The following is a 15,815-nucleotide window of genomic DNA, read 5'->3' as shown; positions in this document are numbered from 1 at the left end:
ATAAGGCTATCTGCACAGACACAGGTTTGTTTTTGCTGTAGTAAATCTGCCGCTGATCTAAGCATGGCAGGAGCGTGTGATACTTGGGGGTATTTACCCAAGTTGATGACCAAAAGCTGGATTAAATCAAAATATTGCTATGGCAGTGCAGTACACTTAACAAATTAAGGCTTTCAATTCAAGATGGTACAGAAATGAATTTTGTTATTGTTTCATCCTCTGTATAAAATGGTGAAGAGAAATGGCTCCCTCTGGTGTTTATATGCATATGACAGCTATTACCATAATGTACATTACAACTAATCATTACAATGGTCAGACATTAACTGCAAAAAATGACTGTTCTATAAATTTTTTACATATTTTGAATGACCTGAAAAGTAATTGCTGTAAATAGGTCTCTCAGGAGTACAATAAACCCGATACCCCATCAAATTACCTTACAAAGAAAGCAGAGAAACCGTCTCTTGTTCAGCAAAAGGTTATTTTAATCAGAAGTCATTAATGCAGTGGTTTCCTTTGTTTGACTTCCTTTGCATGAGTTAATCCTAATATGGGAACTTATATGGACAGGGTCATTTCATGCATTGTTTGATTAAAAACATGTATTTCAGCCTATTCCTCAATCAACCTCTAAACTACTGGAAAATCAGCAGTCCCCTTCCCCCTCCCCTCCCCATACAATACATTTGGGGGGGGGATCAGCAAGATTAGGCTTTGCATGCAGTACTTATGGGCTTTCAATTACATTAAGTGGCATGGCACTGGTTAATTCTGAAACTAAAAATAGGCACAGCTATTCAATAAGACTGCTCCAGAAGATAACTAATCTAGAAAATAACACAATCATGTAATGTGGGTCCACCACCATATGTGAGATCCAGACAGTTCATTTGGTGACATTCCCAATCCACCAATCAATGAATCGCAATAATCCTTATGGGATAAGACTCACCAAAGGAATTATCCCGAGGTAAAACTAGAGAAAAATAAGACAAACAAAAAAGCAAATGCCTTCTGTGACACTAATGAAGGCATGGCAGAAATGTTTCTGTACTTGACTTTATTTTCTTACAGTTTTAATCTATGCAGTAGTGTGAGTATTAACCTTCTCTACAGGTTCAGAGACCAGTCTGCCCTACTAAACTTGCCTGGCTCCATTTGCAGAGTTGCCAGAAGCATATTTTATAATACTCAGCTCAGTTAAGGCTCCTTCCTCTACATTCAACGTGTTTCAATGATGGGGTTGAGTGTGGGGTTCAAGAGACAGAGCGATGGCTAGCTCCTTCAACCACAAACACCTGCTTTATCGATTCTGGGGGTTCCTAACACAGCAGATTCAGGGGGATTCCACAGCTAGTACCCCAAGCTAATGGCATCAGAGGATATCAAGTGTTTTGATGAAGGAAGAAGAGTGGCGAATACAGTTGGGTCAGTTTTAAACAAGGAGACTGGAATGGCCTTTTAAATGTTGAAGCAGGGCCAAGGTCAAAGCCACTCTAACATACAACATATTGTTTTATTTGTCCTAATCTGTGCCAACATGTACAGTAGAAAGGAAATTTGACTAAATATAGACAGAAAGAATTGTAAGTAAAAGCAGAATATTTTTGCAACACAAGGACATTCCTACAAAAACATGTTAGCTACTTTATACATTGTAAATAACACAGGATATCAAAATAGTTGCTTTGTGCATTTAAATCAAATACATATCTGATCCCAAAACCCGTGTGGTCACAGCCTCTTCATATATTTACTTGCCGCCAAAATAGGTCCTGCTATTCTCCACGGTAAACAACAATGTTCTTGTCGGTTTCATGGATTTTCACTTCATAGAGAGAGTCTGGAGGTAGAAACTTTAGTAAGTTGTCCCAAATGAACACTGCTACATTTTCAGTAGTGCTGGGGACATAAACAGAAATTCAGATTCAGAAAACACACAGTAATATGACATTATAGCAATACTAACTAAGTTTTTTAAATTGATTATTTGTACCTCATTGGTATTACTGGCACCCCTTTTCTTCAGCTACTGTACCTGCATCTATTTCAAAGAGAACACTGCACTCCAAATCACTTCATGAGTTCAAACTATTTCTGATGGTCTAGCTGAATTGAGACTATGTGACCTTCAGCACAGATACCAGAAAGAAACAGTTTAGCTATAGAGCTGTATTTTAATCCTGAATAACTGTAAAGAACCAAAATAAACACAATGAAATGGGAAACATGTTTATATATCAACAAGAGGCAAGACAACTGGTTTGAAAGTATTGGTTATATCAGAAACAAAATATGACCATATCAAATTATATACATGGTAGAACTATTTAACCACAGTTAAAATGTAACCACAAATACAGAGCATATTTGTCTGAACAATGGGAGTTCAGTCTCTATACTGCATCCACTCCATGCCCTCTCGTTTTGAGACTGATTACAATGCCAACTGTGAGGCAGTTTTGGGTTGTACAGTACTGGAGGACGAAACTGTGACCATCACACTCCATTTTTATCCAAGCTGAGTTACAATCTAACACATGTCTCCAAAGATGAACGCCTATTTCGTTAACTCGCTGTGTCACCTGCTTCCTTCACATTAGAGCAATTACGTTAACTGCGGCTTGAAAAATGGTACTTCCCCTGTCTGATTTTCTGCATTTTTGCACATTTTTCACTTTGAATTTGGTCAGACCTTTTTGTGTAAGTAGAGTATACAGAGAGAGTCTGAGAGAAAAAAAAAATGACACCAAAGTTTGGCGCTTCTTTCATTTGTTTGATGTGCAAGGTAATCAAACATGCAAACTTCAGACGTGAAAAAGTTATTGCCCCCCTAGTTAACTAGGGATAATTAGGGTCAGCTTGTCTGGTTAACAATCAGGCCTAATTTGGGCCAGCTCTGCCCAATATAAATCTGACTAAATTTGGCCCTTACCATCACAGTGAAGTTGTCAGCACAGGTTTTAGAGGCACATCATGCCACGATCAAAAGAAAATCCTGAAGACCTCCGGAAAAAAGCTGTTGATGCCTATCAGTCTGGAAAGGGTTACAAAGCCATTTCTAAGGCTCCGGGGCTCCACCAAACCATACTGTCCAAATGAAGAAAGTTTGGTACAGTAGTGAATCTTCCCAGGAGTTGCCGTCCTCCCAAAATCTCTCCAAGAGCAAGGCGTAAATTCGTCCAGGAAGTCACAAAGAACCCTAGAACAACATCCAGGGATCTGCAGGCCTCTCTTGCCTCGGTTAAGGTCAGTTTTCATGACTTCACCATCAGAAAGACACTGGACAAAAATGGGATTCATGGCAGAGCAGCAAGGCAGAAACCACTGCTCGCTAAGAAGAACATGAATGCTTGTCTCAAGTTTGCCAAAAAGCACCTGGATGATCCTGAAGAGTTCTGGAACAATGTTCTATGGACAGATGAGTCAAAAGTGGAACTTTTTGGCCAACATGGGCCCCGTTATGTTTAGCGAAAACCAAACTCTGCATTCCACAGCAAGAACCTCACACCAATGGTCAAACATGGTGGTGGTAGCGTCATGAGTTTGTGATGATTTGTTGCATCAGGACCTGGACAACTTGCCATCATTGAAGGAACCATGAATTCTGTTCTGTATCGGAGAATTCCACAGGAGAATGTCAGGCCATCCGTCCATGAGCTGAAGCTGAAGCGCAGCTGGGTCATGCAGCAAGACAATGATCCGAAACGCACAAGCAAGTCTACATCAGAATGGTTGATGAACAAGAAATTTTAAGATTTGGAACGGCCTAGTCAAAGTCCAGACCTAAACCCCATTGAGATGTTGTGGCAAGACCTGAAACAAGCAGAATGCTCGAAAACCCATAAATGTCACTGAATTGAAGCAGTTCTGCATGAAGGAGAGGGCCAAAATTCCTCCACGGCACTGTGAGCGACTGATCAATAACTACAGGAAGTGTTTGGTTGCAGTTATTTCTGCTAAAGGTGAAGTAACCAGTTATTGAGTCTAAGGGGCAATTACTTTTTCACGGTACTGTACCTCACTACATCTGCAAAGTATGGAACATCCTTATCCAGGTTCTTGTGGTCTAGTGGCTCCATGACTGCCATCTAAACAAAAAGAAGAGCAATTACAGAAAAAAAAAAAATTATTATATATATATATATATTTATATATGACAAAGACACTGTGACTGTACTGGCTGATCATAACTGTATATATATTTCTTTGATAGGCAACCAAAGAGCAGCTCCTTACCTTAGTAAAAGCACCTCAACAGTTTTCAAAACTATTTAAAACAAATGCAGTATTTGAGTAATTGCAATTGGAATCACTCAGAATGGTTGCAAACAGCACAAGCATGCAAGGGGGAAGTAAATATAGAAATAAAATATAATTTAACTATGTGTGTAACAATCCACCAATGAAAGTGTACGACATTTTAACCCATTTTATATAACAGTTTTAAATAGCTGGTCTGAAAGCAAAACCAACCACGTTCTCGTTTGAAATCTGAACGGTGAGGCAGAAAGAACTAGGCTGAATGCCGTGTATAAAAAGTGGATCAGATATGCATAAAAAAAATTCAAGCAATTTGTTCAGTAGTTCTGCCAACATGGTCATTCCGCTGGTTTCACGTGCAGTATCGCTGCCAAATATCAAACGCTCCCTCAAGTGACCATCCAAAGCATTAAACTGACCTACCTCAATGTATTCCTTGAGATCTGTTATGTTCATTACCATGCCAGTGGCTGGGTCAATCTGCAGCGAAAGAAAGGCAGACTTTTGATATACCTGTATTACATAAAAAGTGTAAGAAAACCGAACACTGAAACTCGTGTGGCTTGACAGGGGTCAGTTGAAGTGCGGGTAAAACTTGTGGCTGACCCCTATAAGGGAGGAGGTGATGGTGTAATTCAAGAGGTTTTCTAATTGCTCTATAAAAGGGAGCCTGGATAGGTTGATAGTTTTTTTTCTCTTGAGCCTCAGGTCTCAATGACCATAGGATTGTTCCTCTCTTTTTGCATTAAAAAATAAATAAGGGATTTCATATAATTTTGTATTAGTTATTCTCAGTAAAATCACATATATGAATATAGACAAAATAAATATTTATAATATTACTTTAGACAAAGTACTCACCTTGCCACGCACAGTAATCTCCACTGTAAATGCAAAAACAGTATTTATGAAAACATGCCTCTAACTGATTTTAAAACTAAGAAAATTAATTAGGAAATCCCTACTAAAACAGGCATTCTGCTGCTAATAAGACATTAGGCCAGTATTTTAAGCTGTTAGTGTTGCAAGCCAGTGTGCAAATGACATGCTACTGACCTTTGTAATTATGACCATGTCCATTAGGGTTGTTACATTTCCCAAAGATCTTTTTATTTTCTTCATCACTCAAAGATTTACTGAAAATAAAATAAATCTATAAGTCTTCAGTATAAAGCAAGCAAAACGCAATTATATAGCAGGATACAACCAAACTGTAACTTTGCACCAGCGACTCAATTAGCAGATCGTATGAATGACACCATATATGAACAGATCACCAATGAATCATTTTTGACTGGCAATAAAATAAAACAACAAATCAGCATCATTAGGTCAGTGTGCTTTACCTGTGTGGATCATTTTCAATACCCAAAACTACTAATAGCATCTCACGATACTTTGCAATAACATTTTAAGCCCCATTCCTTTCAGCATCATATGCCTTGGAAAAAAATACTCACGTGGAGTTCTTAAAATCTTTTAAAAATCGTATTTTATTTTGTTAAGTATTGTGTGACTATAATTTCATTTAGAACGCAACTGCAGAAAAGGTAAAACATAAAAATCTGAGTAATTGCCCTGATGAAACACAGGTTTGTCTGCTTTTGCCTCAACAGTTGTCCTGAAAACTGTGCCTGTGGGCAAAGCTGTATCTGCAATACTGGAATACTACAATACTGATGTAGTACATTACTAGAGGAACTAAAGTCCACACTATCTACACTTATGACACCCTCTGCCTTATCAAAAATACATATATGTGCCCACAGCTGACAGAGCATTTGGTATATAGCTTATGGAAAGAAAACTGACTTGCTTTCTTTAGCAATTGACACATGTTTAAGGATCTTATCTGTCTAGTGATCAGACTTGTCAAGTCTAATACTGCCCTCTCCTTCTCTCCTGCCTGTAACTCCTGGCTTCACCCACTGTCCTCTTATTACGTTTACAATCTTTCCCTGTGGCTTGTACTGCAGTTACTGAAATGTTGTGTTCGGATTTGTTTTTTGATAAGGCTGTGTAAAGGTGCTGCTCTTCAGGTTGTAGTTTTCTGTCACAGATGTATGTAATGTAGGCTAGCACACTAGCTTTTTTGCACTGATAAAGGGTTCTACTTATGACAGACAAAACAATAGCCTGCAAGCAAGTCAGTGACAATGAGTTTAGATCTCTTAAAATGTATGTTTTTTAATTTATAGCAGTTGTATTCCTTTTCCAAGGAAAAACAAGGGAAAAAGCAACAAACAACCCTATAGAGATTTAATAATGACCTATTGAAAATTTCTAATCATTTTTCAGAAATCTGAACTGCTGTAGATGGCATGATAATTCTTATTCATTTTACTGGGCAGAACAAACCAAAGCTGAGCTAGGCGTAATACGGGATTTACTGAGAATTACATTTCCCATCGATCTTCAGAGTGGGCAGATACAAACAGCAAGTAGGGGAGTCAAAGTGAAACTAGAATTCGCTTTTCGCCGACTCAGTTGTACTTGTCTTTTATATTACGTTGACAAGTATAACATTACAAAACGTATTTTCCATCAAGTAAACTATTATGACAACTGGAGCGTGTGTAGTTTGGACGTTTGTGCAAGGGGAAATGCAGTATCCCTTATGGTGGTTAAATCACCTTAATATTACACTGGACTTAAACTGAACTGAATTAATACATACAAAACAGTTTATGCTAGATAATCAAAATGATGGTCTACTGTGTTAATCATTTATCATGCTAAAAGTAAACCTTGCCATACTGTGGAGTAGGGTGTTTTATAACTAGCCTAAACGGAAGTCGTTTGTTATTACTACTGTCTTCTTACCTGTGCAGTCTGTGGCAGGCGCTGAAGCTCTGCACACGGGTGACGTAACCGATCCGGCAGCGTTCGTTTTCTTGCATGATTAGAAAAACGTGTTTTACAGCCGCACTGCTTTTGTACTAAAAAAAAACAAAAAAAAAACACCACTGAGAATGTAATGCAATACAAATTGCTGAGTCATACAGATGTCACACGGCACACAGCAAAATATCTTCTACATACACAAGATGTCTCCGGTGATTTAACATTGGAACTTCCGTCTGTGTTAAGCGGTGCATCATGGGAATCAAAGGCGTGTGTGTGTGTGTGTGTGTGTGTGTGTGTGTGTGTTTCCTATTCCAAACCGCCTCTTTTTAAAGCGACTGCATTTTTAAACATAAGATCGATTTTTTCGAGATTTATGATTATACTATAAATACAGTTTAATCGTAAATCTCGAAAAACTACTCACTTCTAAATCTTTTGTAGTCGTTTATGTATTACTTTAGTATAAATACATGTTAATTTGGATTCATATGTTGTTTTTTTCTGACTTTATGTGAACGAAAAGACACACATTTGCCCATTTTCCCATTGGAAATAGTGATATTTTGAAATATCACTGTCCTGGTCACAAAAGCAAAGTTTGTGGGGAATAATAACCATTTCTATACTTTTGAGGCATAAGCAATTAGGAAATAACACTTACTACCCATCAACAGCAACAAAAAAAAAAAAGTTATTTGTTACACGGTGTAATTATAGTTACTAAATGTGTGCAACCTCTGTTCCACTTAAATAAATTCAATGAACAATAGGTGCATGTGGTTATTTCAAATGTAACTCTTACTACCTTCTGCTCTATGGTACAATTATTAGATCACTTTCAAATGCCTGTGATAACAGTATCAATAATTATACACCAACACTGTTAATCCAAATTCTGTATAAACTTTCCAAGTTAATAGTAAAAAATACTGAACAGTCTAATTTGCCTAATTTACTCTCAGATGTCGTAAACAAATTACAGGCTATTACAAATTATGTTTTAGAAAGATTACAAAATAAGATATTGTGTTTTCTAATGGTGTTCTTTCCTTCATTTTAAGTAACTATGGGTTTTGTTTTTTTTTTTTTTTTTTTGCTGTGTTTTTCACGAATTGATGTTAAACATATAAAAACAGGCCCAAGCTATGCAGTTCAATGCTCACAACATTTTAAATATAGCAATACTTTGTAACTTTTTGCAGCTTTATGTTTTAATCCGTGAATGTCCATCTGTGATCGTGTGGTTGGTAGTGCACAGGTGTCGAGGTGATGCAGCGATTAGAAACAACAGTCCAACAACAGTTCAATGGTGAAAACAAAGCTTTTTTGATGGTTTTAAATAATACGACTGACTATACACAATGATGTGTACAGCCAGTCAAAACCATGGGGTTCAGTCCCAAAACAATAACACACACTTTAAAACACTTACACGATCACCAGTCCAACAGTGAGTGCTCTGGGTGCAAGTGGTGTTTTGAACAGTGAGTAACTGCAGTGCAGTCCGGGTTTGATGCTAGCGGAATAGCGACAGCTCCCAGATATTTAGCCATCTAGAAAGACAAACAGTTAGTAAAACAAACAAAACACTTAACACTCACTCTACTTATTAATTATGCCCGTTCTCTCAACTGACCCTAGAATAAACTGCCAAACCTTCCATTCCGGGACACTCTGCTCCAGTTATACAGTGCCCTCACAGGTCAAGAGGATTCATTCACTCTCTGTCACACTATCAGAAGAGTTTTATTGGCAGATATTCTAGCAACAAACAGAATATACCATTGTAGTACTTTGTCTGACATGTTGTTACCAAATAATGTTCAGTATTTTTTACTATTAACTTAAACCACATGGAATTTTTTTTACAGAAATAGCTGAAGGTGATTGCATTGTAGTGATGAAGTGACATTTGGAATCAGTAACTGGCTTTAGCTAAATCTCTATAAATAGGCCCAGAAGTAAAATAGGGTTTGTTAAGTCTCCCTTTCGTTAATCTTCTAGACTAAAGATATAATGTTCCACTAGCACAGATGGTTCTTTAATCCTGGCTGTACCTTAGTATGTTTCTAAATTAGTAGATTTAATGAAATGCGTAGAGAGACAGGCAAGCGGATAAGCTTAATCATGCCATTTTGTTGATCATAAATGCCTTACCTTAGTAAAGAGCAAAAGCATAAACACTTGCACCCCAGCTATGCCATAATTCATCATGCACTTACTGTCATTATCATTATCTTTGTTCATTGTGTGCAACTTCACATCAAAAATGTTCAGCAATTGTTGTAACAACAAAGTGCTTTTACAATACCATTACATCACTGATTTTTGATTTTCTAAATTTAAGAAATAATGGACAAACTGCAGGTAGAAGACTTAATTCATAGTGTGTAACATATAAATGATGTGATAGTGCAGCTGGGAGACATTTTAATAATATCAGACCAGACATAAGTTAACAAAATTAATTGGTAGACCTCCAATGCCATGGTTCTTGAAACCTTTTAGCTTCATATATATTTATATTGATTGATTTGTTCAGTTGTTTAATTTACTTATGTGATTAACAGTAACCAAAAGAACAAAAACAAAAAAAAAACGCCAGCCTCCGAATGACGTCTTTATCCTCCTAATCCGAGAGAAGCCTATCTGGATTTAAATCCAGCGGTCAGTGTGTACTACTCAGCAGTTTGTAGAGTCGGAGAAGTAAATGACACAAGCGCATTGCGGCTTTGGTTGTCTTGCATTATAGTGTCTTGAAATGGGAAACAGCAAAAGCTGCGCCCTCTCCAAGGGGCTCCTTGAAGACCTCAAACTCAACACCAGGTATAGTGAAGAAGAGCTCAGTGCTTGGTACCTGTCTTTCCAGAAGGAATGCCCAAGTGGGAGAATCACCATTGAGCAGTTTCAGGACATCTATGCAAGATTCTTCCCAGATGCAGACCCCAAAGCTTATGCACAACATGTCTTCAGAAGCTTTGATTCCAACAGTGATGGCACTTTGGACTTTAAAGAATACATCATTGCTTTGCATCTAACCTCCACTGGGAAAACTGTTCAGAAATTCGAGTGGGCATTTTCTCTCTATGACGTTGATGGCAATGGGACCATCAGCAAGGCTGAAGTCCTGGAAATCGTTATGGTAACGCACATGTTTTCTTCTTCTATTGCAACAAAAACCAATATAAAGCAATAAGTGGGCTGGAATTACAAAGATACAGTTTCTACATTTTATCTTTGATCAATTTGTCCCTGTATTTTGTTTCCTAATACCTGTTGGTGTATAGTATTAAAAAATGCTCAGTTCTCTTTTTAAAACAATGAACAGATCTTGTTTGCAAAAAATGACTGGTCTGCTAAATATTCTAAAACATTTTAGGCTGTCAAACAGTTATAAAGTATGTAATGGAATTCAACCATGACCCTCTTTGTCCTAATATGTTTTCATTAAACAAATTAGATTAAGACTTATCATTTCCATTAGCTTACATTCATGTGTACTAACAATTGAATTATCTATTTGATTATGAAACATTATTTACCATATCATTCTATGCTGGTTTTTTTGTGGTTTGTCTTTTTCCAGGCCATATTTAAAATGATAAACGCAGATGACCAAGAAGATCTTCCAGAAGATGAGAATACACCAGAAAAGAGGACTGATAAAATCTGGAATTACTTTGGCAAGAAGGAAAATGGTATGTCAGATTATCGAGATGGGTGATTGTTGGTTAAAGGAATGAAGAGAATTAAAAAGTAATAGGGGTAGATGAAGAATTGAGTCCAAACAGACACCTTATTTAAAAATAATGTAAAGACGATCCAGTCCATATTTTGAAGTACTGACCTTACACCAGGATAATGTACTAGACAAGACATTTAAAAAGGCAAAGAAAACACGATACAAATTTTGCACAATATATTCTGGTTCAGTAGTTGAACAGGAACATCTACCGTCACCTTATAACAAAATGATAGAACACATTTCTGTTTGTTAAAAAATTAAAAACATCCAGAATCTGTTAAAGGGTATTCATTTTAAAATAAATCCATTAATCTTTTCCTGGTGTGTAATTAAAAAATAAATAAATAAATAACCATTTTAGCACTGACAAAACTCGTAGGTCATCCTTTTGAATCAGTGATCTCTCTTGGTCTATTCAAACTGTCCACCTCAATTATTTATTAATTCCCACCGTAAGTGACAACCTGGAGAAAACGAGGATTGTAAGAACCACAGTTTGTAGACCACTGCTTTGGGTAGGTGCTTCATGAAGTTGTGTTTGAATAATTTAGAGTGCTTGTTCTGTTAAAAGGGAACAACTGCTTTTATCTGATGCAAACATAGTAATTAAAATAAATCTGTGTAAAAACGTTTTTTTCTCTTGTTTCAGATAAACTAACAGAAGGAGAATTTATCCAGGGAATCACAGAGAACAAAGAGATCCTCAGATTGATACAGTATGAACCCCAAAAAGTCCAAGACAGAATAAAGGAAAAGAAACAGTAGCAGAAGACCAACATTTTTCAAACTAAAGACTGTTGTGAGCAGTACTGTTTACAACTAACACCCACACCAAAAATGCAAAATACAGTTACCATTTCAGCCATGTTGTAAACAGCTCCTTACCGTGTCTGTAATTAGGCTCTTGTTAATAATCCTTGGGTTACAATTACATCTTCTTAAATCCTGAAGGTCAAGTTAATGAAATCCCTTCTCTGAGCTGTAGGATGGTAGCATTAATGTTGTGCTTGTAAATGTTTTAATGAGGTTATCACTCTTTATTTGAGACTTGTTACTTAATAAATCAACCTGCCTTTGTTATGAAATAAAGTCCTGTGTCATGAAAAAGGGAAATCTACACATTGTACAGTATTTTGATGACTTTTTTAAAGTGAATTGAGTAATTCAATATGCAAAATATTATAATGAGCAAGATATCTCACAAGTAGAATGCAACCATAAATGTTCTCCTTTTCCTGGGAAAGCAGTACAACTGGATATGGGGAGCCTGATAACCTTACTCAGACTACTGTACTTGCTCAGAAAATATCTTAGTATCTCTGAATAGATAATTGTCTCCTCTTTAATCCATCTCACAAGTTCACTATTATACTTATGAGAGGAATTGATCATTCAAATCTTTTGCATATTTTTTAAAGGGAAAATACTAAGGTAGTTAACAAGTAAGGGGTCTGCATGAGGAAAAATGGGCAATTCAAAGCCTTAGACTTGGTATACATTATTTCCATAGTGTGTCCTATAAACAAATACTTATTCCGCAAGTGTGGGTATATCAAAAATGAAATAACACAGGTGGAATAACATTCTTACCATGTTTCGAATGTGTCTTTGTTTACAGTCCAATATTGGATAATACTGCTGAAATGCAGGACAGATCTGTGCTTCCGTAGTTGAAACAATACTGCCACATGTTATACAACTTTTTTGCAGTTTTAAAAAGTCTGATATAATTTCAGATTTCTATTGTTGTTTTGATTGGGACCCCGATTTCCTTGAGAACAAGTTTACTCAAGAAATGCCAGTTACCGATCGGCCTGCATCTGACTTATTTGAATGGCCTGCAGCCCCTTCATTAACACCAGTAATAGTAAAGGTTCTATCTAAAAAGACGGTTGTAAAGAGGCCAAAGACTAGGGTGACCATTCGTCCCTGATTTCCTAGGACAGTCTTGGCTGACTCAAATAAGTTTTTCTCAAGGATTCGCCTGTACTTTGCACCACTCATTCTCCCATCTATCCTGACAAGCTTCCCAGTCCCTGCTGAAGAGAAGCATCCCCATAACATGGTCATTAGTGGGTTCAGAATAACATCCCAAACCAGTTTGCCGGGCTGCTCAGTTTGGGATGGCGATCTGATCTGGGTAGTGTCTGGGTGGTATGATGCATCTTCCACTTCTTAATGATAGACTTCATTGTGCTGAGAGGGACAATCAGTGCCTTTGAAATGTTCTTGTACCCTTCTCCTGCTCTTTGCCTTTCTACCACTTTATCCCAAACTTGTTTAATTCAAATATGCTCAATGTTTTGTGCTATGTTCATGTTGCGTTAGCTTTGCATGACTAGTCTGGCACTTAAAACGGTACCAGGCTGTCTGACGTCGCTGCCACACAAGCATAGTGGAGCTCAAGTCATGAAGTATTCTGAGACTACGCACTGTCATTAGCTCATACTGATTTCATTTTGTTTGCATCTTTAGAGCGCCACAGAATGCCAAGGCAAGGCAGACAGGCTAGCCTTTTCACTGGGCCCTAGTGCCACTCAAAGTACTGGCTTGTGGTGTATGTATGTATAAATTACTGAGAAAAATAAATAATCAATGGCATATTTTCTCAAATTAATAAATCAATACCCGGGTAGTGTCAGGTAATTTAAAACCTGATGGGTATCCAGTTTTCAGGTACCAGTGCCGACCTCTATGTTACATTCATATAGTCTCGCTGCATGACCTACTGGGAAACCCACTGCATGCCAGTGAATGATAGATAGATAGATATATAGATAGATAGATATGGTGCTCAACAAGAAAACAACAAAGCATGCACCTGAGAACAGATACATTAGGTCATTGGAAACTGTATCCCATTCTGACAGGATCAGCCACAGGATTTAATACTGCCACTGTCATTTTACTTATACTATATAGATCTATTTAGATTCAGGGCTAATGTTCTATATAGGGCTAATAACATACATTAAGGTCTTAAATTTGCATCCAATCCTAACTGAGGCTATCAGAGTCCCAGTTTGGATAGGTTTGATTTTGGTCTGCTGCTGATGGAAACTTACAAGACTTGTTTCAAATTGCTTACATGTCCTTGTGGGATTACTTTCGGACCTAGGCAGAGGTTTATTTTAATTAGGACATTGTTGGATCAAAGCTACTTCTGTTACAATATTCTTTACAATATAAATACCCTACTTATGCCTCGCTTGCAGTGTCTATACAAATGACTACAGTATTTCACATAAGTGTGACACATATATATCTATTATATGTGGTTTACTACACTTAATTAGTATAAAACATCAATTTGGTTAAAAAAAAGGAATTGCAAACTTGAAAATCAAACATTTTATCCCAAGATAATCTTGAAATATTGATTTTAAAATGCATAAATAAATAAAAGGAAGTGAAATAACAGAACCTATCTTTGTAAAAGTAGGTTATAAATTTGGTCTCTATCACAAACTCACATAGGCTTGTTTCATTTTATCATTCACAGTAGATCACTGGCCTGGAATTGTTTCTCTCCCAGACAGACCTTGAAGTACCTTCTTGGTTTAATACTGTGTAAGACCTCTTGTCATACACCGACTGCCCAATAAGGACACTATTTTTTTGATGACTAACCAGGTATTGCAAAACTTTGATCCACAACATGAAAGCATTTTATGTGCCTCTTTTGTACCAGTCTCACTCACATGGCATGTTTTACATACTGTGCTTCAGGGGCTGTGGAATAGCTGTCTTTTTCAATTTGAACAGCAGTGTGCTTCACCTTATGCAGCACTGTGCTCGCTTCTGTATCCTGACTTGCTTGCTGCATGCTGACGCTATAATGAAATCCTTCTTGGCCATTATCAGCTCTACCTTTCATGACCTGGTATAAGATCTGGGCAGTCACATTCCAAGATATTTTAAGAAGTGTTGGGTGTACCAGGGCCTCAGCAGAACATCTGGTGAATGTTATCTGGCCTTCATTCCATCAGAACATTTAACATGTAATTAGAACAACTGCACTCAGCGTACCTGTACTATTACTATTCATAGATAGTAAAAAAGTTGCACAGAATAGCGTCATCTTCTGGCACTTCATCTTCATACTTAAAGAACCTGGTATGGGTTTGAAATATTGGAATTAACTAATGTATCCTTCTTTTTTATTAGATTTCTGTTTAAATAGTCACTGGAACGGGAAGGAGTGGAAAGCTGCATCCAGAATTTTTGTACAGCATTCTTGAGATATATATATATAAAAAAAAAGGCCAAAAACGTAAAAAAAAAATACATTTTCCTTAAACAGGAGACAATGTTTAAAAACTAGAACAAAAAATGCTATATAAATAATTTTATTTCATTTCAAGTCAACCTGTCGGGTCCATCAAATGAAAATGATGTCTAACAAATCAACAAAAAAAAAAAGTGCTCGTTTAACAGTAGCAGGGTAAAAAAACATGATCAACATTATTTTGTATAGTAGCTAGTGAAAAACATGCATTCTGCTCCTTATATCATTATTTTATGCGTATGATGCCACCCCCAGTTATTTGTGCTTTTATTTTCTAAGGAGCTATCAGCTGCTTTTGAGCCAGTAAAAATTCTAAGTGTATTGGGGCAGACTAGGAGGAGAAAGAAAATGTAATCCAGGAGGGGATAAAGGACTACATCTCCCAGAATGCCACAGGAGTGAGCCAAGGGGTACACAAGGCTCCCATTAGTATAATAAAGCCCTGCTTAAAAGGGGTGAAATCCTCCAGTCAGGGCAGTGTGCTCCTGTATGGTGTAAAGGAAACAAACAGATACTGTGTAAAACCTGTCGTGTGTGTAAGTGTTTTGTGTCTTTAAAAAAAAACATGTTTTGAGACTGGTAAACAGCTTAGCCATCCAGTGTTTAGTTAGTGCTCCAAGACCGAGTTAGACTTTGTTTTTAATTCTTTTTATTATTGTTTTTTTTTTT

The 15,815-nt window shown here is 37.0% G+C and overlaps 2 protein-coding genes across 2 annotated transcripts; one reads left to right on the top strand and one right to left on the bottom strand.

Annotated features, from left to right (window-relative positions):
- Positions 1-470: 470 nt before the first annotated feature.
- On the bottom strand, positions 471-7,376 carry pts (6-pyruvoyltetrahydropterin synthase). The gene is made up of 7 exons (XM_041220933.1): positions 7,309-7,376; positions 7,090-7,205; positions 5,323-5,402; positions 5,128-5,150; positions 4,690-4,746; positions 4,024-4,094; positions 471-1,905 (listed from the first exon to the last, which is right to left on the bottom strand). Exons 2-7 carry the CDS (start codon positions 7,164-7,166, stop codon positions 1,782-1,784), a joined length of 432 nt encoding a protein of 143 aa, XP_041076867.1. The 5' UTR covers positions 7,167-7,205; positions 7,309-7,376; the 3' UTR covers positions 471-1,781.
- Positions 7,377-9,819: 2,443 nt separating this feature from the next.
- On the top strand, positions 9,820-11,963 carry LOC121295780 (recoverin-like). The gene is made up of 3 exons (XM_041220810.1): positions 9,820-10,255; positions 10,700-10,811; positions 11,508-11,963. The coding sequence occupies exons 1-3, from the start codon at positions 9,875-9,877 to the stop codon at positions 11,621-11,623; spliced, it is 609 nt and encodes a 202-aa protein (XP_041076744.1). The 5' UTR covers positions 9,820-9,874; the 3' UTR covers positions 11,624-11,963.
- Positions 11,964-15,815: the final 3,852 nt, after the last annotated feature.

The sequence above is a fragment of the Polyodon spathula genome, chromosome 20, assembly GCF_017654505.1.
Source record: "Polyodon spathula isolate WHYD16114869_AA chromosome 20, ASM1765450v1, whole genome shotgun sequence".
Lineage (NCBI taxonomy): Eukaryota > Metazoa > Chordata > Actinopteri > Acipenseriformes > Polyodontidae > Polyodon > Polyodon spathula.
Note: the sequence above shows the minus strand (reverse complement) of the source record. Positions and strands in the feature narration are given on the sequence as shown.